This window comes from Hemitrygon akajei, chromosome 19 (genome assembly GCF_048418815.1).
Source record: "Hemitrygon akajei chromosome 19, sHemAka1.3, whole genome shotgun sequence".
NCBI lineage: Eukaryota > Metazoa > Chordata > Chondrichthyes > Myliobatiformes > Dasyatidae > Hemitrygon > Hemitrygon akajei.
The window spans coordinates 72,135,268-72,161,219 of NC_133142.1; the positions used below are offsets into that span (position 1 = coordinate 72,135,268).

General features: G+C 38.8%; 1 protein-coding gene across 8 annotated transcripts in view; it reads left to right on the forward strand.

The window, feature by feature from the left end:
• The window catches only part of setd5 (SET domain containing 5), a 211,297-nt gene extending 185,977 nt beyond the window's left edge, over nucleotides 1-25,320 (forward strand). For 7 of the 8 annotated variants that reach the window (XM_073072850.1, XM_073072843.1, XM_073072846.1 and 4 more), the window contains 6 exons: nucleotides 397-453; nucleotides 6,677-7,225; nucleotides 13,856-14,199; nucleotides 17,925-18,100; nucleotides 20,142-20,251; nucleotides 23,512-25,320. In XM_073072850.1, the coding sequence (XP_072928951.1) occupies nucleotides 397-453; nucleotides 6,677-7,225; nucleotides 13,856-14,199; nucleotides 17,925-18,100; nucleotides 20,142-20,251; nucleotides 23,512-24,150 (1,875 nt within the window). In that variant the 3' untranslated portion in view covers nucleotides 24,151-25,320. The remainder of the gene's footprint in view (nucleotides 1-396; nucleotides 454-6,676; nucleotides 7,226-13,855; nucleotides 14,200-17,924; nucleotides 18,101-20,141; nucleotides 20,252-23,511) is intronic. The other variant, XM_073072849.1, reaches the window with a different exon arrangement.
• Nucleotides 25,321-25,952: the final 632 nt, after the last annotated feature.

Genomic DNA, 25,952 nt, shown 5'->3' on the forward strand with positions numbered 1-25,952 from the left:
TTGGTCTAGCTCCTCAAATTGAGAGAGATTCGGCTAAGTAAAACTGACCATTTTTTCTCTATTTACAAGGGCTGAGGGTTCTTTTGTACATTTATATCAATGTTATTCAAACAACACTTATTGAACCAGCTTCTTAATTACGAAATGGTTTTGTTTCTATAAATTAACCCTTTTTAGAATATTATCAGGTTGCATTTTGACAAATTGTGTATTTACAACCAATTTTATCTTTGCTTGCAAGTTTCCGGTTAGTTGTCTTTGAGTTAAAACATATTTTCTACCTTAAGTTTGTTTGTAACTAAATCAGATTTCCAATAAATGACTGTGGCTTTCTCTTGCTTTTGCTTACTCAACTTGTGAGTAGTGTTCTAATAACATGCTTTTCCCTTCTCTTAGAACATTTCCTCTCCTGAGAGTTCCCCAGTGCATAGGCCTGAGCCGTTTTCACCAGAGGTAGTTATCCCATATCTCACTTAGACTAGAAGGGTTGAAATAAGCCCCTGCAGCATCTCTTCTCACCCCTCTCTCTCTTGGTCTGTGATCCAATATACTCGTTTCACAGCATGATTCTCGTATTTATTCATCTGGTTGAATTTATATACGTCTGGCTTAAGTCACTGATTTTTCTCGAAGAATCATATGGGGTAAGAATAAAATAGTAATGATAACTGGAAAGAGAGAGAGAGGTGGGGGGAAGAGAGAGGCAGTGAATGGAGCCTGGGATCTGTCTGTGTATCTGAGACAACAAAGCATTAAATGGAACACATCCAGTGAAACTTGGAACTCCAAAGCATTTAATGCTGACCGGCAACGTTATTATTATTTGACTTATTTTCATGTTTGCTAACTATTATGTCAATTCATTAATTTGGTTGATCTTGCATTTAAACTGGAGCACATTAACACACATCAATTCTTTGGGAGTGCTAATAAAGATCCAACTCATGCTCTGATTCAGTTTTTTTTAAATCAAGGGTTATGAACGGTTCCAGCAAGTCCAGTATTCATTGCCCCCCCCCCCCCCCTTTTTTTGCCACTGAGCTCACCTGCAGACTAGATCAGTTTAGAAAGTAACTGCTCGGACTAAAACAGGTTGATGGACGTATTCAAGGAAAGAGCAAGGAACAAACATTTCAGTTGGGTTAAAATATCTCACGAGCTTGCATTTTACTACATTCACAATGATTTTCAATGGCATATTTCTATTTAGTCAAAATAATTGGTCAACATAACAAAATAAGTATAATCTATCACTTATTACTCAGAATATGTAAATAGTAAAACAATGACCTATTTTTAATTATAAGCAAAAATGTACTTACCATCCAAGCCCAAAATTACTCCTCCAGAAATGCAGGTACACCCAAAGGCTACTGTGGTTCTTGAATATCTGAGAAATGGAATTGTCTCAATTTTACAAATCCATTGAATCAATACTCTATAGTAGGATTTCCCAACCTGGGGTCCACTGACCCCTTGCTTAATGGTATTGGTCCATGGCATGAAAAAAGGGTTGGGAACCCCTACATTATAGGTTGGTCCCAATTAACATACCAATGTTTACTAAATTCTGCAGAGCTAGGGCAGTTCATTGTCCCACCTGCATTTGCTCCCGCGGTAAGTTTCCTGGTGGAAAGTGCATGTGGTTTTCCCATTGTAATAGAGTTCGGCAGCACAGAACACATAGCTGTTTGACTGGTGTTTGCTGCTGTTATCATACAGGCAGTAATTTAAGTGAAAACGGCTGTATGTACTGTAGAATATTCCAAGTCTGCAAATGTATATGCATTAGGAGGCAATTGGGCCTATCTAATTCCTGCAGCATGATCCCATCAGTCCCATTGTTCAGTTTAAAAAAAATGAAAACTGCAGATGCTAGAAATGGGAAATAAAAATAAGTCTGGAAAGACGCAAAGAAACAGTTACTGTTTCAGCTCCCAAATCCTTCATTAGAAGATATGAAGAGTGGTCCCAAACCTGAAATATTAATTCTTCAGTGGTACTGCCTGACCTGGGTGTTCCTTGCATTTTATGTTTCTGGTCTCATTCTGCTTCTTACTCTTACTTGTATCTTCTCATATGCTGGACAACTTTGCCTTTTGATTTTTTTCTGTACTGGCACATGCAAGCGTAGTTATCTCAGCTTTGACCTAAGTGAGGAAACTGGAGGATCCAGAAAAAAAGCTATACAGAGCCCAAAGTCATGAGTGAATTTTGCTCAGTGCTATTGTCCTGACTGTGGAAAATTACTCCATATCTATTCAACAAGCCTTCACTCACAGTGACATGACAACATATTGGGCTGCAATCAGTCATCTTTTTGATAGTTAATCTATATTGTTAAATCTTGAACAGAACAGACATACAGAAGAACTATGGTATTTTGAGTACTTGTGGATTAATAAATATAAAGCAAATTTACTAAATATCTCCTTACCTTCCAAAAAATTGGATGGTTACTGTAAAATGTTCCACTTAGAATGATTGTATGATTTTTTTAAAGGAAGTCTTTCACAGTCTGGTCAGACTACAAGTCTGCTATTCTTATGTGTTAAGCTTTGTTGATGCACAGACAGATCCTTGGTTGTTGAGATGGGTGTTAGCTAATTAACATGCTGCTTTGTAAAGGGAATTGGACTTCAATTCTCAGCTTTTTGTGAGTATGTAAGGTGTTCTGATTACATAGCAAATCCAACTGCCTGCCTAACTTAAAATGTTAACTTTCACATTGAGGATGCATTGCATTCTGTAGACCTTTCATCTTCACAGATGAGGCACAAGGAGTCTTTTGGAGAGACTGTTACGGTGATAGTATACTAATTTATTGGCTTCTGCTAGTGAATGAATTTAATATTAAAGAAGTTGCTATGATTCTGAAAACCAGAATGAAAATACATATTTTGACTAGAGGTTGAAGAAGATTCAGAAATTTGATTGGCAGTTACTTTTAGAACTTGCAATTGACTTTTGTAGTGTAATTCCCTTATCGAGCCAATTATTATTTTTGTTGGTGCATCCACCTGTAAAGCCTGTACAATTTTTTTTGGCTCAGTATTACACTCCCTTGTTATGTATCTAGATAAAAATATATGTTGAGAAAAAGATTATTAATAATCTAAAGTTGTCTGTGGCCAATTTCAATCAGTGGAATATTAAAGTTGTTCCTTGGATGAATTTAGATCCAACCATCCAACATTCTGTTCCCAAGGCATACACCTTCATAAAACGATGTTGCAAAATAGTTCTGATTATTATTTCAAATTTATCTGTCCCTTCATTAAATCACTGAACACTACAGTTTTCGCCCCACAGTGTTGCACCAACCTTTTAAACTACTTCAACTACTTATCTCCTGCATGGCCCGCTGTGTTTCTTTCATCCATGTGCCTATCTAAGAGTGTCTTAAATGTCCCTAATGTATCTGCCTCTAACATCACCCATGGCAATGCATTCCATGCATTTATCATAGTGTAATTAAAAAAATACCTTCCTCTGACACCCCTCCCCTATACTTTCTTCCATTCACCTTAAAATTGTACCCTCTCATGTTAGCCATTTTCACCTTGGGGGAGAAAGGTGCTGGCTGTCTACTCTATTTCTGCCTCTTACCGTCCTTGCACACTTCTATCAAGTTACCTCTCATGCCACTTTGCTGCAAAGAGGAAAGCTCTTGCTCACTCAACCTATCCTCATAAGACATGCTGTCTAATCCAGGCAACATCCTGGTAAATCTCCTCAGCACCCTCTCTAAAGCTTCTGCACCCTTCCTATAATGAGTTGACCAGAACTGAGCAAAGTTTTATAAAGCTGCAGCATTGCCTCACAGTTCTTGACCTCAATCTGCTGACTAATGAAGACCACCATATGCTGCCTTAACCACTCTATCAACTTGCATGGCAACTTTGAGGGATCTATGGATGGAGACGCCACGATTCTCCACACTGCTAAGAATCCTGCCATTCACCTTGTACTCTGCCTTCAAAGTAAATGTGAAATACTAATACAACTCCAAGTTTCTCAAAGATTTTAATTTCACTTTTGTCTAAACTTTTTTCAAAAATGCTTTATAAGCAGATTACTTGCTCCCAACTTTGCTTGTGATAGGAAAACAAGTTGTAGGTGCATTGTTAGTCGGTCTTCTTTTCCTTGGCTTTTGAGTTCAAGAATGTGAGCCAGTCAATTTTAAATGCTAATAATTTGACTGCGGCTGATATTTGGCTTGAGACCAGAAGACCAAATAAGACCCTGTAGAGCAAGCAGTTTTAAATCCTTGCATCCTGATTGGAAGAGTGTCAGAGTGGCCAAATCCTCAGACTACCAATGTATACTCTGGCAACTGAGGTGAAATAGGCTGATGAAGACTACAATATTGTGGAAGTTTTGTTTTTATGTGTCTGAAAGTGGCCTGGCATTGTTTGCATAGGAAATGATTTTGTTAAAGTATAAAAATGGATTATCCAGAGGAAATGGTAAAGAATTTCTGTTCTTTTGAGTCCAAGTGTTTTGGCACATATTAAATACAGGTGTTTGTAGCTTTAATTTTAAAACTTTTTTTTCCCAGTGTACGGAGGTAGCTAGTTAAAGTCAAAAGGAATTCAGTTTATGTTAGGAGTTCACTTTCATCACCTTTAATTATTCAAGAGATCAGTTTAACTGAGCCTTATTTTTGATTTATTTCAGAAATAATGATAGTACAATAATTTCTGTTCTTTCAAATACGTAGTTTTTCTAAAATAAAATATTTTTTCCTGTTTCTATAATTTGTTGCCCTATAGACTGATTTAAGAATACTGAGATTGTTTTAAACAGGCTTAACACTTTCATTGCAGTAGATGCACAACATTTATTGTGATTACTTGTCAACAAAATTGTGGAGACTCCTTGTGCCTGAATCTGTGAATGGACATGTATTAAAACTGCCATTATACTAACCTAATGGAGGTGACCAGCAAAGCACCAAGTCACATATTTTCTCAATAAGGAATGTACTGAGGTATTTGTATAATTGTAGTGTTATTTTCTTTATAAATACAGTACTGACACTAGTAAGATGCTGTACACCCACAGTTCTTTTACAATATTCCAGATTTTGGGAAGACATGAAAAGATCCGAGCCTGATGATGGAAGGAGTTGGCTGATTTATTTATAATCATGCTTCTGTTAGACATCAGACATCTAAATTTGAAGTTTCTAGATTTATTTCAGTGCAGGTCCAACAACAGCAAAAGGCTACAACACAGGTATCATGAGAAAAAGAAGCAGGCCAGGCAATCATCTATGCCCATTCCATTACTCAATAAGATCATGACTGAAGTGATCCTGGTCTCAAGTTTGCTCATCTGTTTTCAAGTACCTTAGACTCTGCTTTAGTCCAAAACATTCTGTCAGTCTCAACTTAATGCATTCAATAATTTTGCTTCCAGGACTCTCCATTAGCCTCTGAGAAGAAATTCCTCTTCTCAAGGGCAACTCTCTTATTCTGAAATGATGCAACCTAATTCCAGATTTGCACCAGGAAAATTCTCAAGCTTTCTCTCATGTCAAGCCCTTCAGATTATATATTTAAGCTGTATCATTGCATTTTCAGTCTGATTTGGTCATAATGTTGAAAATTTGTGATTTTATGCTCTAATTAGTGTAGAGAATTGTTGAACTGAAAATACTTCAGCTAGAAGTCTGATCATTTCAAGGCTCTTAATAGTTATTTACATACCAAATTTATTTTGAATTGCTATGGCAGGATTTGAATAGGTGCCTTCAAATTGTTCATTCTGGCCACTGGATGGCCAGCCTGGTAACTTAACCACTGTTATTGTTCCCCTACTGACCTGTGTCAATTCTGCTTTTAAAAAGTTTGTATTTGGATAGACTATAATTTTGCTCAAGGGAAAAGGCAACAGATTCGATTATCTTTGATCCACAGGAGCAAGTCCAATATCGCCAAATATTTTGTATACCCATTTTTTAGTAAGGGTTATGGGAGCATGCGTTGCCTCTTTTTTGTCTATTTTTCCTCCATACATTTTGAGGATGTGACTAACCAATTCAAAATGGATACACTTCAGAGATCTTGTCACTTTTATTTCAAAATCTAGGAAGTTATAAAATATATTTTTCTCTAGTTCAAAGCTTCCAGCTCCAGCAATGGAGCATTAAGAAGTATCATCCCAAAATGTAGCAGCCAATGCTCTGCTTGCTGCTATTTGTTAGTTCAACTGAAATTTAAATTTCACCTGTCCAAATTTTAAACAAAATGGAAACTAATCATTTAATGAGCAAGGATTTGTTTATAAGATGCACACGGAGTAAGGGTTAGCAGAAATTAGGAATCTAATTCCTTGAGCTAAAAGAAGCAGAACATTGTAAAGGTATTTTGTAGAATACTTCTTAAAATTGTACCTGCATTTATGTTTTCATCTAAAATACTAGTGCCGATGTGGTAATTATCACCAATGCACTATAAATTTATCAGAAACTTCCTTTGGGTAAAACAATTGATATACGGGGAAGGTTTAATATATATGTAAGGTGTCTATAGCTAAATAATCAAAACATAAATTACTCTGCTGGTGTTTAAACAGAAGCAGATTTCAGTCAACTTTCTTTTGAATCCCCTCCTCAGGCTCATTTATATTTGATGTTACTAACAAATAGTTCCTCCTCCTGTCATTTCAGCCGCCTCTGAGAGCGGATAATGACCAGTCCAGGACTGGCTTCTCAGATCTTTCCCTCCAAGCTGATCCAGACACCAGTACTCTTCGGATTACAGAGGGGTCACTGTCAGACTCTGCTGCTCAACTTCCATGTTCTACATCAGCATTCCCCAGTGAATCTGAAACTGGGTTGACGGGAAAGAATAGTGACGGTCCTTCATCCCTGAAAAACACAGAGCAAGCGTTCAGGACAGAGTTTAACTTGATATATGCCTGTTCGCCTTTGAACTCCAATCTCCGAGACCTCACTCCAACACACCGACTGGAGGGCCCCTACAGAGGACTGGAGAATAGAACCAGTTACATCAGTGACAGGAAATCTTCACAATCAGAGCGAGGATTTGGTGAAGCTGTGTACATGAGCCCTTCTGGAGACTCCTGCTTTAATAGACAAAGCCAAGGATTTTTGCCTGAGACTTTGCAAGGATCCATGTCTCCTCAAACAGATCGGCAGCCTTTATATTCTGAAGGAAGTACAGCACCCCAGCAAAATCCGCCACAGAAAAAGAAGGCAAGTAAACAAATTCATGATATCTGTATGGAGATGTCCTATCTGTGTAGAAATACAATAACTTGTAAGACCATAAGGTATAGGAGCAGAAGTAGGCCATTCAGCCCATCGTGTCTGCTCCGCCATAACCATGGGCTGATCCAATTCTTCCAGTCATCCCCACACCCCTGCCTTCACCCCATACTCTTTGATACACTGATCAAGAACCTATCTATCTCTGCCTTAAATGCACCCAATGACTTGGCCTCCACAGCCACTCGTGGCAACAAATTCCACAGATCTACCTCCCTCTGACTAAAGTAATTTCTCCGCATCTCTGTTCTAAATGGACATCTGTCAATCTTGAAGTCATGCCCTCTAGTCCTGGACTCCCCTACCATGGGAAATAACTTTGCCATATCTAAACTGCTCAGGCCTTTTAACATTTGGTATGTTTCTATGAGATCCCCCCTCGCTCTCCTGGACACCAGGGAATACAGCCCAAGAGCTGCCAGACATTCCTCATACGGTAACCCTTCCATTCCTGGAATCATTCTCGTGAATCTTCTCTGAACCCTCTCCAATGTCAGTATATCCTTTCTAATATAAGGAGCCCAGAACTGCACAGAATACTCCCAAGTGTGGTCTCACGAGTGCCTTATAGAGCCACAACATCACAATTCTATACCTCTAGAAATGAATGCCAACATTGCATTCGCCTTCTCAACCGACTTAACCTGGAGGTTAACCTTTAAGGTATCCTGCACAAGGACTCCCAAGTCCCTTGCATCTCTGCATTTTGAATTCTCTCCCCATCAAAATAATAGTCTGCCCACTTATTTCTTCCACCAAAGTGCATGACCATACATGTTCCAACATTGTATTTCATTTTCCACTTCTTTGCCCATTCCCCTAAACTATCTAAGTCTCTCTGCAGGCTCTCTGTTTCCTCAACACTACCTGTTCCTCCACTTACCTTTGTATCATCGGCAAATTTAGCCACAAATCCATTAATACCGCAGTCCAAATCATTGACATACATTGTAAAAAGCAGCAGTCGCAACACCAACCCCTGTGGAACTCCACTGGTAACCAGCAGCCAGCCAGAATAGGATCCCTTTATTCCTACTCTCTGCTTTCTGCTGATCAGCCAATGCTCTACCCATGCTAGTAACTCCCCTGAAATTCCATGGGCTCTTATCTTGCTAAGCAGGTTCATGTAAGGCACCTTGTCAAAGGCCTTCTGAAAGTCCAAGTACACCACATCTACTGCATCTCCTTTGTTCAACCCTGCTTGTAATTTCCTCAAAAAATTGCAGTAGGTTAGTCAGGCAGGATTTTCCTTTCAGGAAACCATGCTGGCTTTGGCCTATCTTGTCATGTGCCTCCAGGTATTCTGTAATCTCATCCCTAACTGTCAATTCCAACAACTTTGCAACCACTTTCCAACCTGTTAGCTGTCAGGCTAACAGGTCTATATTTTCCTTTCTGCTGCCTCCCACCCTTCTTCAATACTGGAGTAACATTTGTAATTTTCCACTCATCTGGTACAACGCCAGAATCTTATCAATTCTTGAAAGATCATTGTAAATGCCTCCGGAATCTCACCAGTTACTTCCTTCAGAACTTAAGGGTGCATTCCATCAGGTCCAGGAGATTTATCCACCGCCAGACTATTAAGCTTTCTGAGCACCTTCTCAGTCGTAATTTTCACTGCACGTACTTCACTTTCCTGACACTCTTAAATGTCCGGTATACCACAGATGTCTTCCACTGTTGAAAACTGATGCAAAATACGCATTCAGTTCCTCTGCCGTATCAGCGTCTCTCATTACAATATCTCCAGCGCCATTTTCTATTGGTCCTGTATCTACCCTCAACTCTCTTTTACCCTTTATTTGCTTAAAAATGCCTTTAGTATCTTCTTTGATATTAGTTGTCAGCTTCCTTTCATAATTCATCTTTTCCTTCCTCATGACCTTAGTTTTCCTTCTGCAAGGTTTTAAAAGCTTCCCAATCCTCTTTCTTCCCACTAGCTTTGGCTTCCTTGTATGCCCTCTCTTTTCCTTTTACTTTGGCTCTGTCTTGTCAGGCATGGTAGTGTCCTCCTTCCGTTCGAAAATTTCTTCACATTTGGAATTTATCTGTCTTGCACTTCCCACATTTTTCACAGAAACTTCATTGCTGCTCTGCTCTCCTTCCCTTCCTGCTAGTGTCTCTTTTCAGTCAATCTTGGCCAGTTCCCATCTCGTGTCATTGGAATTTAGTTTCTCCTTCTGAAATTTCAAAGTGAACTCGATCATATTATGATCACTGTTCCCAAAGGGTTCCATAACCTTAAGCTCTTTTATCACCTCCGGATCATTGCTCAACACCCAATCCAGCACAGCCAATCCCCCTCATGGGCTCAATGACAAGCTGTTCTAAAAAGCCATCCCTTAGACATTCTACAAATTCTCTCTCTTGAGGTCCAATACTGGCCTGGTTTTCCCAATCCACTTTCATGTTAAAATCCCCAACGATTACCATGACATTGCCTTTCTGACACACCTTTTCTGTCTCCTGCTATAATTTGTAGGGTCCTTTTACCTTTGCCATTTTTTAACTCAACCCTAGAGACTCTGCACCTTCCAATCCTATATCATTCCTTTCTAATGATTTAGTATTATTTCTTATACACAGGGCCACAACACCCCCTCTAATCTACTAACCTATCTTTACAATGCACTGTATATCCTTGGACATTCAATTCCCAATGACAGCCACCCCTTAGCCAAGTTTCAGAGATGGCCACAATGTCATACTTGCCAATCTTTAGCTGAATTTCAGGATTGTCCGATTTATTTCTTATGCTGTGTGTATTCAAATACAACACTTTCAGTCCAGTATTTTGTAGCTTTCTATTTTAACTGTATCATGCCTCTATTGCCCTGTAACTCATCCCACTGGCTGTGATTATGCCTCATCTCCTGCCTGACCTTTCTCTCATCGTTACATGCTAGCTTTGATTTTTTTCTGTATTCCCCTTCTTCAGGCCTATCACTTCGGTTCCCATCCCCCTACCAAATTAGTTTAAACCCTCCCTAACAGCTCTATTAAACCTGCCTGCTAGGATGTTGGACCCCTTTGGGTTCAGGTGTAACCTGTGCTTTTTGTACAAGTCATACCTCCCCCAGAAGACATCCCAATGATCCAGGAACCCAAAGCCCTGCCCCCTACACTAGTCTCTCAGCCATTTGTGGGTCATGTTTTTGAGGCATATTATTTAAAATTCAAGAGCAAACATAAGTTATTTAATGTTTTCAAAGGCTAAATGAGGATGCAATTTACATAGAAAAGTAATTATTAAGATAAGATTGGAATGTTAAGAATAAAGAATAAAAACTTAAAGATTAGATATGGTTTATCTTTGGAAGTCTGAATATTATAGGGATAGAGTATCCAACACTTGAGGTAATGACCAAAAAGCTGATAAACTAACTGAGGAAACACTGGACATTGGTTTTTCACCTTGCACTACCATAACATTCACTTTTTTTCTACACTAAGGATATTATACATTAATGAGCAATGTAACGGAAAATGCAGTCTAACTTTTACTGGTAAGAAAAATTATTGCAGTTTTAGAACAAAAAAAGTTCAAAACAGCATATTAATTTGCTGTAAAACTCAATTTTACAGAAAACCTGAAGAATGTTAAGATAAAGTGGTCCTTTACTGTTAATTTAAATATTGTTGGGAAATTCTAATGCTGTCAGTCTCAAGTGAAAATGTAAGTCATTCAGTATTTATTGTACATCAGAGCAAGTGACATTATTACCAAACACAGTGCTGTAACCTTAACATTTTAGTTGCTCATCCAATGATGACTACAGCTTTACTACCTAGGCTCTAAGCATTTGAATTCCCTTCTTAATTTTAACTGCTTCTCCAACATTAAGATGCTCTTCAGAAACAGCCCTCCAAACAAGCTTTGATCACACAAGCTAGAAAATAAAGCAGAAATAGCCCACTCACTCCTTTCAGCTTGTTCCTGCATTCAATACAATTATGACTGTTGGTCTCAATATCCCATTTTCCAATCCATCCCCATATTCCTTGATGTCTTTTGGGCCTAGAAATCTATCCATTTCCTCAAATATATTCAATGACTTATCTCCAGAGCATTCTGTAATGGAAAATTCCACAGGTCAAAGACCCTCTGAGTGGAAGAACTCATCATTCTTAGTCCTACATGTCATTTCCCTAATGCTGGAACAATTGCTCTCTGTTCTCTTCCTCCTCTGTGCATCATTTGCTATGAAGTATTGTTTAATTATATTTCTATGAAAACTTTTGATCTGTTTCATGAAAGGCAATATATAAACATAAGATGTCATATGATGCAAACAGCTTACTATAACAAGATCAAGCCCAATATTTGTCCTTTAGATATTGCAAAGAATGACTTTCTTCCCTTTCTACTCTTAAAAAAAATCATAGGGTGGCAAGCACAGGAGCATAAAACATAGCCTTGAGTTTTAATATTAAGAACAATTTACTTGTAGTTGAGGAAGAAAAAGAATAGTCAATGCAGAATTATTAACGCAGAGTTTTAGCAGAGGGAGAAGGATAGGACATACTCAAGATTCAAGATAACAAATCATAATGGCAGCATAGTCCACCCTGAGAGGAAGGTAATTGCACAGATGAGCTTTTTTAAGACAAAAACTAGTACAGTCAGCCCTCCTTATCCGCAGATTCCGCATGCGTGGATTCAACCATCCGTGGATGGGGAAAACCCGGAAGTTCTCTCTTCAGCACTCATTGTTTGAGCATGTCCAGACTATTTTTTCTTGTCATTATTCCCTAAACAATACAGTATAACAACTATTTACATAACACTTACATTGTATTAGGTATTATAAGTAATCTAGAAATGACTTAAAAGTACAGGCAGACCTTGGGTTATGAATGAGTTTCATTCCTGAGTCCATCTTTAAGTCGGATTTGAAGTCGGAACAGGAACATCCAGTATTATTTAGCGTCAGTTAGTCAAAGGTTTTTCTTAGTTTATAATACATATTTTACCTTCCTATGCATATAAAACACTTAAGAAACATACGTATTTCAAAAATTAATCAGGGCAGGGCCTTTTCAAATGCTCCATTAAAATTGTTCCGATCGTTGACCGACTGTAGCCTAATGCTTTTCCAATGACCGATGGCGTTTCACCTCTTTCTGATGGCTTTATTACTTCCACCTTATTTTCAATAGTGATCGTGATTATTTTCATGAACAGAAACACTGTGGATTCAGAGTGGCACCGCCAGGTCCTAATGTCCACTGCACTGAGGCATGTTAAATAAAGTCCGGGGTTCCGCTGGGTCTTAAAGACCACCGCACTGAGACAGGTTAAATAAGGGACTTGAGCATCCGCCTTTTTTGGTATTCGCGGGGGTTTCGGAACCAATTCCCCCGCAGATAAAGAGGGCCGACTGTAATGATTCAGTAACAGTGTTCTCCCCTTTCCCAGAAAGGAGAAATACTCTTGGTATTTTAAAATCATTGAGTATTTAGTACAGGAAAGTGCTAATGCTGGTGACTGTTGTATCTCTACAAACATGAATTTGTTGTTTACCCGTTTATCAATCAAACTGCTTGCCATTTCAGTGGCTGAGATAACTGAAAAAATGGACACAGTAAATTAGCAGAGAAAAAAATGGAATGTCTCTGGAACTAAATAATTTTCTGGCCATCTGAGATGAATATGTTGTTTGTACTGGTTTTGGCTCTTTCTCGGAGAGGAAATTGTAAGACTGCACGATGTATGAAATGCCTTCCAATTCATAAAGCCCAAATAGCAATATGAATTCCCACTGGAAAGAGCTAGAATTCTAATTTCATTTTTTTAACATCTAGATATGCTTGTATACACTAAACCCCTTGCTGAAGTTGGCATGAACAGGAAAAAAATGCAGACACATTGGAAAAGGCATAAAGAAAACCAGCAAAGTGCATGCCAAACTTAAAAGGGAATTGCTAAGTGGAAACATCAGACAAGTTTTGAGCTTGGCAGAAGGCCCTGGTATGGGCGGGTTGGGAGGGGGTGGAAAAGGAAGGTTTGTGTGCAGGGAGGGAAGGAGCTTTGCAATTGCCATGTCCGTTGCCAGCAATTCACCTCCCCCCAACCCATTGCCCATCCACCATCCCTTCATTATTCAAGCATATTGATTTTCCATTGTAGCTAACTCTCCATCTTCCCATTCTCATCTCTAAGCTGCTGGTCTCCTAATTTTTTTTTCTACCCCATCACTGTCCAAATGGAAGTATAAAAAAGAGACAATTTGTGACTGATACTGGTGGTTTAAGGAAGGTTGTAGCAGAGTCCTTTCACATCCATGTAAAACACAAGCAAAGATAGTTGGGACCATACATTTTGAATTTTAACACAGAACCTCTCGTTCAGTGCAGCACTGAATGGTACTAAAATTTTAGCTTGTATCAGGAGTATTATTTAGCCATTCAGTTTTTCCTTGTGTATTTGAGAAAATTTGCTTAGCTGCACAAGTAAGCCATTTGCACTTCCCTGAAAATATTCCCACCATTCACTTTTTAAAATATAAAAATAGAATGAAGGTTCTTAGGACTTGTGTTGTGTTTTCCTTCAAGGTATCTTTGCTGGAATACAGAAAACGTCAGCAAGAAGCAAGGGAAAGCAGCTCCAAGTCAGACAGCCTCAGCTCAGATCCTTCCAAAGCACCCAGCAATATGGGCACTCCAACCAGACGAGGTAGCGACGGCACTTGTACACAATCGGCAACCAATGGTGATTCCACTGCAATATCTAGGTCATCCCATAGATCGTCATCACCCCCAAGCGGTTTCTCGTCACCAGTGCACCCTTCAGTACCTCAGATAGAGGAGGTCAGTCCTACGGATCCTGGTAGCAACAAGAATACAACTCTGTCTGCTGCAGCTAGCAATAAAAGTAGGAACAGCATGAGCACGAGATGGTGAGTATATTAATCAATTGAAGTCAAGAACTTTATCAGAGGGAAAGAATAAAGATTGTATTTTAAATAGCTGAATTGAAATCTGTGTGATGCTGGGTTTTTACCTCGTGTTGGAGTCTGTCATTTTCTGATTGTGAGCACATGGTAATGGAAACCATATTTCCATTAAATTACTATTCTAATTCTGTTCACAATTTCCCTAAATTGCTTATTTAACTCCATTGTTCTCCCATATTTTCTTGAAGGCATTAATTCAGCATCATTGAGTTTTCTTTTCCTTAGTCATGTACTGTGAGGCCTGATAATGCCTAAATTTTAAAAAGGCCTAAATTTTAATACTACTTGGCCTCAGAAAATTAGCTTGTCACAAACTTGAAACCTCTTGAATTGTGGCTAGAGTACACATCATATAATATCTGGCTGCTGTTCTAGTACTTGTTCTTTGTCTGTAATGCAGGAGATAAAGAGTGAAGCACAGCTGGGTTGAAGCTTAAAGTTCAAAATACTTAAATTATTAAAGTACATGTATGAAACACTACATTGAGATTAACTTCCTTGTGGGCATTCACAATAATACAAAGTAACACAGAGTAGATGAAAAAACACACAGCAAAAATGGACAAGCAACCAATATACAAAAGACAAACTGTTCAAATAAAAAAAGAGAAAAAAAACCCAATAATAATATAAATAAGCAATAAATATCAAGAATTGGAGTTGTACTGTCCTTGAAAGTGAGTCCATAGGTTTTGGAACCATTTCAGTGTTGGGGTGAGTGAGTTATCCCCTCTGGTTCAAAAGCTTGATGGTTATGGGGAAATAACTGTTCCTGAACCTGGTGTTGTGGAGTCTGAGGTTCCTGTGCCATCTCCCTGATGGCACTAACGAGAACAGAGCATAGCCTGGAAGGTTGGGGACCTTGAAGATGAGTGCTGGTTTCCTGCATCTGCACTCTTTGTAAGTGTGCTCAGCGTTGAGAAGGGCTGTAGCCATGATGAACCGAGCTATATCCACTACTTTTTGTAGGTATTTCCATTCAATGGCCTTGGTGTTTCCATACAAGGCCATGATTCAACCAGTCAGTATGCACTCCATGGATCTGCAGAAGCTTAGCAAAATCTTAGATGATATGCTGGATGTTCGCAATATTCTAAGAAAGTAGAGTTGTTGCTGTGCCTTCTTTGTAATGGAAATTATATGCTGGAACCAGGACAGATCCTCTGAAATGAAAATGCTGTGGAATTTAAAGTTGCTGATACCCTGATGAGGACCAACTCATGGACCTCTGGTTTCCTCCTCCTGCAGTCAATAATCAGCTTCATCTTGCTGACATTTAGGGATTGCTGTTGTAGCACCATTCAGCCAGACTTTCAATCTCCTTCTTATATGCTGATTCATCACCATCTTTGGTTCGGCCATCAACAGTGGTGTCATCAGCAAGCTTCAATATTGCATTTGAGTTGTACTTGGCATCACACAAGTATAAAGCAAGTAGAGCAGAAGACTAAGCACACAGCCTTGTGGTGCACCTGTGCTGATGGTAATTGTGGAACAAGTTGTTGCCTATCTGAATCAGTAAGTGAAGAAATCGAGGATCCAGTTGCAAAAGGAGGTATTGGGAGCTAGTTCTTGGAGCTTATTTAGTAGTTTTGAGATGATAATTGTTTAATGCAGAGCTATAGTGGATGAAGATCATCCTGATGTATGCATCTTCACTGTCGAGGTATTCCAAGGTTGAGTGAAGAGCTAATGAGCTGTTGATCTTTTGTGATGGGTGGCAACTTGGAGCGGATCCCAGTCGTTCCTCAGACAGGAGTTAATAAGTTTTATCATACTTAGCAGGCATACTTAGCAAATCTATAGATCAGTAACTGTAAACACAGTGTCAATGCAAATATAAATAAATAGCAATAGATAATAAGCATGAAATAACAATATAAGAGTCCTTAAATGAGTGTAGCTTTTGTTCTTCAGCCTGATTTTTGAGGGGTAGTAACTGTTTTTGAACCTGGTGGTGCGAGTCCTGAGACACCCGTACCTTCCACCTGATGGCAGCAGCGAGAAAAGAGCTTGTCCTGGATAGTGAGGATCTTTGATGGTTGATGTTGCTTTTCTATGGCAACGTTTCATGTAGATGTACTCAATGGTTTGGAGGGTATTCCTAGTGATGTTCTGGGTGGAATCCACTATCTTTTGTAGGATTTTCCATTTAAAGGTAATGCAGTGCAGCCGGTCAGCAACCTTTCCACACACATAGAGGTTTGCCAGGGTTTTCGACGACATGCCAAATCTCCACAAACTCCTGAGGAAGTCAAGGTGCTTTCTTTGCAATAATATTTATGTGATGGGCCCAGGACAGGTCCTCTGAAATAGTGACACCCAGGAATTTAAAGTTACTGACCTTCTCCACTTCTGATTCTCAAATGTCCACAAACCTGGCCACAAAGCCATCAGTTCTCTCATCCAAATCATTAATATGTAACGTGAAAAGAAGTGGTCTCGATACCGATCTATAGGAAAGACCATTCATCAGTGGAAACCGACCCGAAAAGGCCCCCCTTTATTCCCACTCTGCCTACTGTTAGTCAGCCAATCATCTATCCATGCTAGTATATTTTCTGTAATATCAAGGGCTCTTGTTGAGCAAATATATGGCACTTTGTCAAAGGACTTGTGAAAATCCAAGTAAACAGCACCCACTGACTCTCCTTTGTCTATCTTGCCTGTTTTTCCTCAAAGAATTCCAATAGATTGTCATGCAATTTGCCCGAAAGGAAACCACGCTGACTTTGGCCTACATTCTCATGTGCCTCCATGCACCCTGAAACCTCATAGTTAATAATGAACTCCAACATCTTCCTAACCACTGAAGTTGGGCTAACCAGCCTGTAATATCCTTTCTTCTGCCACCCTCAAAGAGTGAAGTGACATTTGCGATTTTCCAGTCCTCCAGACCCATTCCAGAATCTAGTGATTCTTGAAAGATCATTACAAAGCCTCTATAATCTCTTCAGCTACCTCTTTCAGAACCCTGGGGTGTAGTTCATCTGGTCCAGGTGACTTATCTACCTTAAGATCTTTCAGCTTCCCAACCACATTCTCCTTAGTAATAGCAACTTCATACATTTCTGCTCCCTGACACACTGGAATTTCTGCCAGTGTCTTCCGCAGTGAAGTTTGATGCAAAATAGTTCTCAAGTTCATCTGCCATTTATTTAACCCCATTACTACCTCTCCAACATCATTTTCCAGCAGTCCGATATCCATTCATGCCTCCCCTTTACTATTTACTCTTTGAATATCTGAAGTGGAGAGCTATGTGCAAGGGAAAGGTTAGATTGATCTTGAAATAGATTAAAGGATTGGCTGACGGGTCTGTAGTATTCTATGTTCTATGAAATACATTATTCTATAACTTTTATTTTTCCCCCACTGATTTTATATAGCACTAATCATCAGTGACATTACAAAGCTGCACTCTTTATAGTGAGTTTGAAAAAGATGAACATTATTTTCTAAGAGTGAGGCTTCAGTATCTATTTTTTGAAGCCAAATTTTAGATTATTAAGGCCTAAAGATCGGTTACTCCACTTAAGTAACAACACGGGAAACAAATGCAAGCAGAGGATCAAGCATGAGGCTTTTCTTTATCAGAAGGGACAGATAAACGAAGTAGTTACATAGGAAAGAAGCATTTTTTTAATGTGGTTGTGTGTTTATTTCAGGATGGTTCCTACATCAGTAGAACGATTGCGAGAAGATCGGGGAATGTTGGAACGTGTTCTTCGGAGAGTGGAAATCGGAAGTATGAAACGAACAGGAGATGAGCGAAGCACATTGGACCGTGTTCTGAGGAGAATAGAAACCAGTTCAGTGGACTCAGTTAGGGACAAAGATGCAGGTATGAAATTATGAACTCGTTTGGAATTGATTCTAAAGTTCAAAAATGTAGTTTAGTGTTGTCTGAAGCTTGTGTGTTCTTTTGAGCATTTTTTCACTGCTAAGTTATCGTCAGTCATTAAAGAAATACACATTGCAACTTCAGTAGATGCACCTCCTATATTGTAGTTTTGATTGTTGTCCAAGATCAAAATTTAACTAAATGTTAGTTTCACTTATGATGTGGCTGTTAAAAGTTTCCCTTGATATCTGCACTATATCTAGGTTATAACTGATTAAAATATCTTTGGCTCCTAATGTCATTGTCAGATTGTTGACATAGATTAGATATTGAATGTGCTGGTCCCCCAGTTAGCACTAATCCATGGAATACAAATTGGGTGTAATGCTCTTAACCTTCCAGTCCAGCCACTCAGTTGAACTCGTTAGCGTAAAGAAATCTCCAAGCTTTGGAGAACTGAAGAGAAATGGAACAGCTTGCATCACATCCTGCAGAAGGTTATGTGAGAGATTGTAGGATCGGAACAGTACACACGGGGCAATTTTACTGCCAGTCCCAGCAATAGACATGTTCTCTGTGCAGTTATGATACAGCCTTGGATTCCATATCTCTGCACACCCAGCTCAACCAGCACCAACTGTCAAAGGCATTCTCTACTGTGTCATGGAGCAATTCAGTGCCTGATTCATAACCCATTATTCATCACCCTAGTGCTGTAAGTAACACACTTTTCAATAATTGTGATGCTATACTCATCCCTTTTAGCGCCGATTCCTTTTGTGCCATGTTCCAGGAATGCCTCCTGAATACTAAATGAAGTATCACAACTATCATTACTCTGCAAAGTAATTCACATCAATTCCCCTTAGAATCATGTAATTAATCCTGTCTTGCATACTTTCCAATTCAAAAGTTCAAAAGTAAATTTATTATCATAGTATATCAGATACTGCTCTCTGATTCATTTCCTTACAGGCATTCACATTAAATACAAAGAAACACAATAGAATCAATAGAAAACTACATATACAGCTGGTGAGAACCAAGTGTTTCCTCTGGGTGCTCTGGTTTCCTCCCACAGTCCAAAGACCTACTGGTTAATAGGTTAATTGGTCGTTGTCAATTGTCCCGTGATTAGGCTAGGGCTAAATCAGTGTTTGCTCTGTGGCACAGCTGGAAGGGTGTATTCCATGTTGTAGCTCATTAAATAAATAAATAAAAGTTAGCAACTCTGGTTCAGGGGCCTGATGGTTGAAGGATAATAATTCTTCCTGAACTTGATGGTGTGGGTACTGGGGCTCCTGTTTCTTCCTGATGGCTGCAGTGAGAAAAAACCCTGGCCTGGATAGTGCAGATCCTTGATGACGGGTGCTGCTTTCCTGCGACAGCGCTCCATGTCGATGTGCTCTATGGTGGGAAGGGCTTTACCCATGATGGACTGGGCTGTATCTATTATTTGTAGGCATTTAGCACTGTTGCCTTTAAAATCCATGTACACTTACCATATTGCTAATTTATTTGAATTCTAGATAAACAACTCCAGAAGATCATGCTAAGTGAAAGGGGCAATGTATCAAACCTGGTGTTTTTGTGCACCATCTTTAAGGTCTTAACTGCAGATCAGAAAGCTCACTGCACAGCATTAATCAGCTCACATTTCCATAAATGATTAACAGCGACTGTGGTAGAGAGGTGATGCAAAGTGAAGATTAATGTTAAATACTGTTTCAGTAATGTCAGTGATAGAACTTATGGATAGCTTCTTCAAAGGTTTAGCATCTGGCATCGCAGCACATTCAAAAGGCATAAGCTACATGTGGCAATCTGAAGGTAATGCATGCACCACCACCTCACCAACCAACCACTTCAGAAGGGATCATTTTAGCATAGTATCCAAAGCACTAGAAAAGAAAGTGATGATTGTAATGATGTTTAGGTAGAACATTTTTGGTTGCAGTTCGTGCTTAATTCATATAATGTTGGGGCAGGTGGTACTTCCCTTTTGCTACCAGTGACATCTCTTTTAATGCTACGTTTTCAGATTCCACAGATGGTGAAGGATCAGAGACACATGGCCTTGTACGCAGCAAAAATTCCCCAATTCACAGTCCACAGAGATATGGTCACAGTCCTTCCAGATATAATCATCAGGTGAGGAAGCCTTCCTACACAAAGCTAATTCTGTCAGATTATTATTGAGCAAAGCTATAGAGAATCTTTGTCTTTCCTGTCTTGGTCTCACTCTTCTTCTTTCTGTATCCCTTATCACCTACTCCAGATAGCTGAAACCCATATAGGTAGAGTTTACCAATAACCCTTTTGTTGACCACATTGAAATTCCCATTATTTCTGGTTCTGTGTGAAGTCCTCCTCTCTTTTGAACTTGGGTAGTTGCTTGCTTCGTATCCTGGTCATTTTCAGCGAAGTCCAGTTTGCTGTTGATCATTGTATACAGTTGCAGAGAAGCCCTTGATACTGTGAAATTACAGTAATTGACACTTGCTACACTTACAGCCAGCATTTTGTGATCTTCCAGTACCTGCTTCACACTCCCAACAGTATTCTTGGATGATAATTTTCATAAGTGTATCCAAGTACAGTGGATTCCAGTTAATTTGGACATATTTGGACCAATACATCTTGGGCCAGTTAGCCAAAGTTTCATGGAAATAGTTAAGGTATCAAAAGACAAACTACTACTCTTGAAACTGAATAACAAATTACAGTAGCATGCAGAAGTTTGGGCACCCCTGTGTGAAATAGCTAAGTGAGTAAAAGATGACCTAAAGGCAGATCAAAAAGCAAAGGGCTCAAGGGACGACCTTGTCTAGTTCCACGTTGAAGCTTAAATGCTTTGGAATTCTGAGAGTTAGTAAGAACCCGAACAGAGGGAGATAAATAAAGTAATTTGATCCATTGAATAAAATCGGGCCCAAAATTAAATTTTTCTAAGGTTTAAAGTAAGTAATTCCATTCAACCCAATCGAAGACTTTTTCAGCATCTAAGGATATCACACATTCAGATATCTCTTTAGAAGGAGAGTACATTTAATAAGTGATGAATATTAAAATGGGAATATCAATTTTTAATAAATCCAGTCTGATCGTCAGAGATAATAGATGGTAAAATATTTTCAGTCTTACGAGCCAGAACTTTAGATGGGATTTTAGTGTCAACATTAAGTAAGGAAATTGATCTATATGATGAACATTCAGTTGGGTTCTTACTCTTTTTAAGAATAAGCGAAATAGAAACTGCATAAAATGATTGTGGCAACCTACCCAACTTAAAGGAGTCCGAAAGGACTAAATGTAAATGAGGTATAAGCAATGAGGAAAAAGCCTTATAAAATTCTCCAGAAAAATTGTCGGGACCCCAAACCTTCCCCGAGTGCAATGAACATATAACCTCGGCAATTTCCTCATAAGAGATAAGTTGATCCAACTGTTTTCGGTTATCATCAGAAAGTGTAGGGATATTTAATTGATCTAAGAAATTATTCATTACAGTATTATCTTTAGGAGATTTAGAACTATAAAGTTTAGAGTAAAATTCTCTAAAGGTAGCATTTATTTCTAAATGGTTAGTTGTCTATTTCAACTTCATCAGTTAAAATCTAAACAATCCTGCTGCATTTTGGAAACAAGTCCTGTGAACTGATGAAGTTAAAATAGAACTTTTTGGCTGCAATGAGCAAAGGTATGTTTGGAGAAAAAAGGGTGCAGAATTTCATGAAAAGAACACCTCTCCAACTGTTAAGCACAGGGATGGATCGATCATGTTTTGGGCTTGTGTTGCAGCCAGTGGCATGGGGAACATTTCACTGGTAGAGTGAAGAATGAATTCAGTTAAATACCAGCAAATTCTGGAAGCAAACATCACACCATCTGTAAAAAAAATGCTGAATATGAAAAGAGGATGGCTTCTACAACAGGATAATGATCCTAAACACACCTCAAAATCCACAATGGACTACCTCGAGGCGCAAGCTGAAGGTTTTGCCATGGCCCTCACAGTCCCCCGACCTAAACATCATCAAAAATCTGTGGATAGGCCTCAAAGAGTAGTGCATGCAAGACGGCCCAAGAAACACACAGAACTAGAAGCCTTTTGCAAGGAAGAATGGGCAAAAATCCCCCAAGCAGGAATTGAAAGACTCTTAGCTGGCTACAAAAAGGGTTTACAAGCTGTGATGCTTGCCAAAGGGCATTGTTACTAACTACTGACCATGCAGGGTGCCCAAACTTTTGCTTCGGGCCCTTTTCCTTTTTTGTTATTTTGAAACTGTAAAAGATGGAAATAAAAAAGTAATCTTGCTTAAAATATTAAAGAAACCTTATGCCTTTTTGAAATCAGATCATCTTTTACTTGCTTAGCTATTCATAGTAACAGAAATTTTGACCGGGGTGCCCAAACTTTTGTATGCCACTGTAGGTATTTAAATGACATACGGAACAAGTTAGAATGCTATCAATACTACTACAGTACTATAAAACTTTTTTTCGTTCCTAATCGTTATCAGTGGACAAATTCATCCAGTGTACAGTGGGATCAACTATAAATGAACAAAATCAACACAGACACTTATTGTAGATAATAGACTGCCTTCATATAATGCTGTCGGCAATTGCATCCTCAATTTTGATTATCAAATTCAAGATGATTATTGATAGCTTCAAAATTCTTTGTAGTTCCTAACTTGAAGTAGTGAAGTAATTTCATTTTCACTCCCAGCTGTTGCTGGTATCTCCAAGCCTGAATGATTGAAACCAAAATAAGCAAAATAGTTCCGAATTGTCTTGCTGTTTATTTCTTGCCAACTATCAGTGACAAAAATCATATTTTTTCACACACCAACTGATGCTTTTGGAAAAACTGTTTGCTCTAAACACAGCGTTGTTTAACGGCCACACAAGTACATGCATCTGACGCTATAAGGGTTGTCCCAAATAAGTGGCTGCACCAATTAAGTGATGAGCAAATTAACCGGAATCGCTGTACTTTGTTTTGTACTGTGAGAGTGTGCTTTCAGCCTTGTTTTCTTTTCTGTTGACTCAATTTCCTTGTACAAATAACAAAATGCCCTTGGATATGATGAATGATTGGCCACATTATGCATTTGTACACATCACATCTGTCCCCTTTGTACTTAATCTCTCCTTCACTCCAAATTATTCCAAGATTCAAGCTCTGCGTTTTCAATGTTGGGAAGATCATGTGATACTTGAAAAAATCTTTGTTTTCTGTTTTAACATTGAAAATGTTAATAAAGGATAAGGTTGGATCATTTGGATTTTCAAATGAACATGCTTTCTTTTAATTGTTTTTGAATTATATAAGGAGTATTTATTTTAAATGTATTTATAATAGGTGCATAATGTTTTTTGTTACATTAATTAATTTTAATCAGCTTCTACAGGCACAGTCTGATGGAGTTGTCCCTGAATCACACATACTTCCACAGCAAAGCTTGTCTCCCTACAGAACGCACAGCTCCTCGAGTGTTTCCGTGACTCTCCCACAAGGACATATCTATCGATCTCCATCCCATGCAGTGGGGCAGAGTGGATCCCAACATCAGATAGATTCCAGCCTAACAACAGCTCCTCTCTCCACTCTCTACTCAAGCCCAGTTCATTCGACATCCGTTGATACCTCTGTGGTCCAGTACGTTGGGAATTCTGGATACTACAGTGGTCAGCAGCATTCTGGGAGTGTCTTACACACAATGAGTAGCACTCAACAAAAGACTAATTCTGGGTGTACTCCTATTGCTGCTAGCCCACTACAAAGCACCACAAAAAACATAACTGACTCAACGTTTACCCCAGCTCCAAGCACCATAAACTGTACTGTTTCACAGACTGCAAGGCCATCACAATCAGGATCATGGACCTTAAGCCCAACAGGGTCAGGGCAACCGCTTCACTCTGCAGCTAAGATTCCCACGGCATCAAGTTCTCAGCACTACCGAAATACTGGGATAGGCCAGTACCAACCTCCACAGGTCCAAAGTGCAAATGTAAGAACGCAATCAAGCACATATTAGACAATGGATGTAAACTTTGATCATCTGGGAGATGTTTGCCCGGGTGTATAACTCGTGCCTCCGTATATGCCACCAGCATATGGAGCAAGTGAGGCGTAAGCATCTGTAAATTATGGACCTTGAGTTCTGTGGATTATTGGGCCTATGCTATCATTTACTAGAACTTCCTTCATACTGTACAAAATCCTGTACAAAAACAAAGTAAGAGTTAAGAATTGTGTACCTATTGGTAAGGTACATTTTAAGCTTATAATTCAGATAAATATTGTTTAGGCTTTTTTCCTCCAGTTTATTTTAAATAAACTAGTCATGTGCAGTAAGACTTTTTTAAAAATGAAAATGAAAGCGTTTGTAGCGTCAAAATAAAGGCATGGAGGAAAGGGTATTGATAGGGTGGGGAGAGTTTGTGTAGGCACACATTCCACGTGCCAGCTTCTCACATGTATACTGTAATATCCTGGAGTAGAAAATTTTATTTATCTAATTTTATATATAACCATTCTAGGCTAGCTATTATCTTACCCACACAGCGGAGTTTAATCCACGGTGCTGCAAAGAGTTTTTATTTTACACCTGATGCTGTGAGTTCCCTGATGTTGAGGCGCAAGAATGGAAGAAGTGTATTTCAGTGACTGTTACAATCTCAATTTTTTTTAAATTCCAATCTTAAATTCAGGTCTGTGTTCAACTGAAGGGAGAAAGTAATCTCCATTTTGAAGATGTAACGTGACAAATACATGTTTAAAAAAAGTGATGCAGTCGTGCTGCATATTGTATAATGGGAGTTTAATACTGTTCTTTTATTCAGAACACTCTGTAAATACCACAGCTACTTGTTATCCTCAGAGGATTTAGTTGCCTGACTTTGCATTATGTACATTGGTAATTTTTTTGTGTATAATTTCTCTTGTGCACCTTTTTTCCTGTATTTTCTTTTTTGACAACAGCTTTCAATCTCCCATTGGGCATCTCCATGTGCAGTCTTTTAATTTTTGATGTGCGATGTGCATGAGGCGAGTTTGTTCCTGAATGTAGCTGTTGACTGAGTTGCACATCATTTGCAATCGAGATTTTAAAAAAATAAAAAATGAAACAGTAGCCTTGCTTTCTAAACATGTACAGTCATCCCCTCCTGTGGAGTGTACAAAAATAAAACAGTTCATTTCTGCAGTTCTTTCTCCATATTTTTATTTTTAACATTTTAAGATTACCATTTAAATGTTAAATTTAAAGTCTGCTTGATCAATGATTTTTATCTTTTGTTACAAACTCATCCTACTTGTTCTCTTAAACACAAGATTATGCAGAACTGGAAATCCAGAGCAAAACACAGACAATACTGGAGGAGTTCAGGTCAGGCAGCATCTTATGAAAATGACTAAACAGTTGACATTTCAGGCCAAGACCCTCCATCAGGACCTGGCTTCAGTTTTGTTTCCTGTATCAAATACGCTGGCTCAGGAAAAAGGAAGAATAACCTGCTACGTATACTCTATTAATGCCTTTCAATGATTTTCTCTGAAATTTTCCCCCTATGCAATTATCTTCTATGGGAGCTCAGTTGAGATTAGAAACAAAAGACAATATTGATAACAGTGTTCCTCGTGCTCTTTTTTTTTGTGCATACCACAGTGACTGTTTTCTCCCTTGGCTTCTTGCTGATAAATTTTATACATTCTTTATACTTGTACCACGTTCTAGAATACAATTTGTAACATGGCTGCTTCTACAGATGGAGTGATTTTTTTTCTCTCTAGTTAACAAGATGGTGAGCTCTTATTTTAATAAATGAGATGTATATA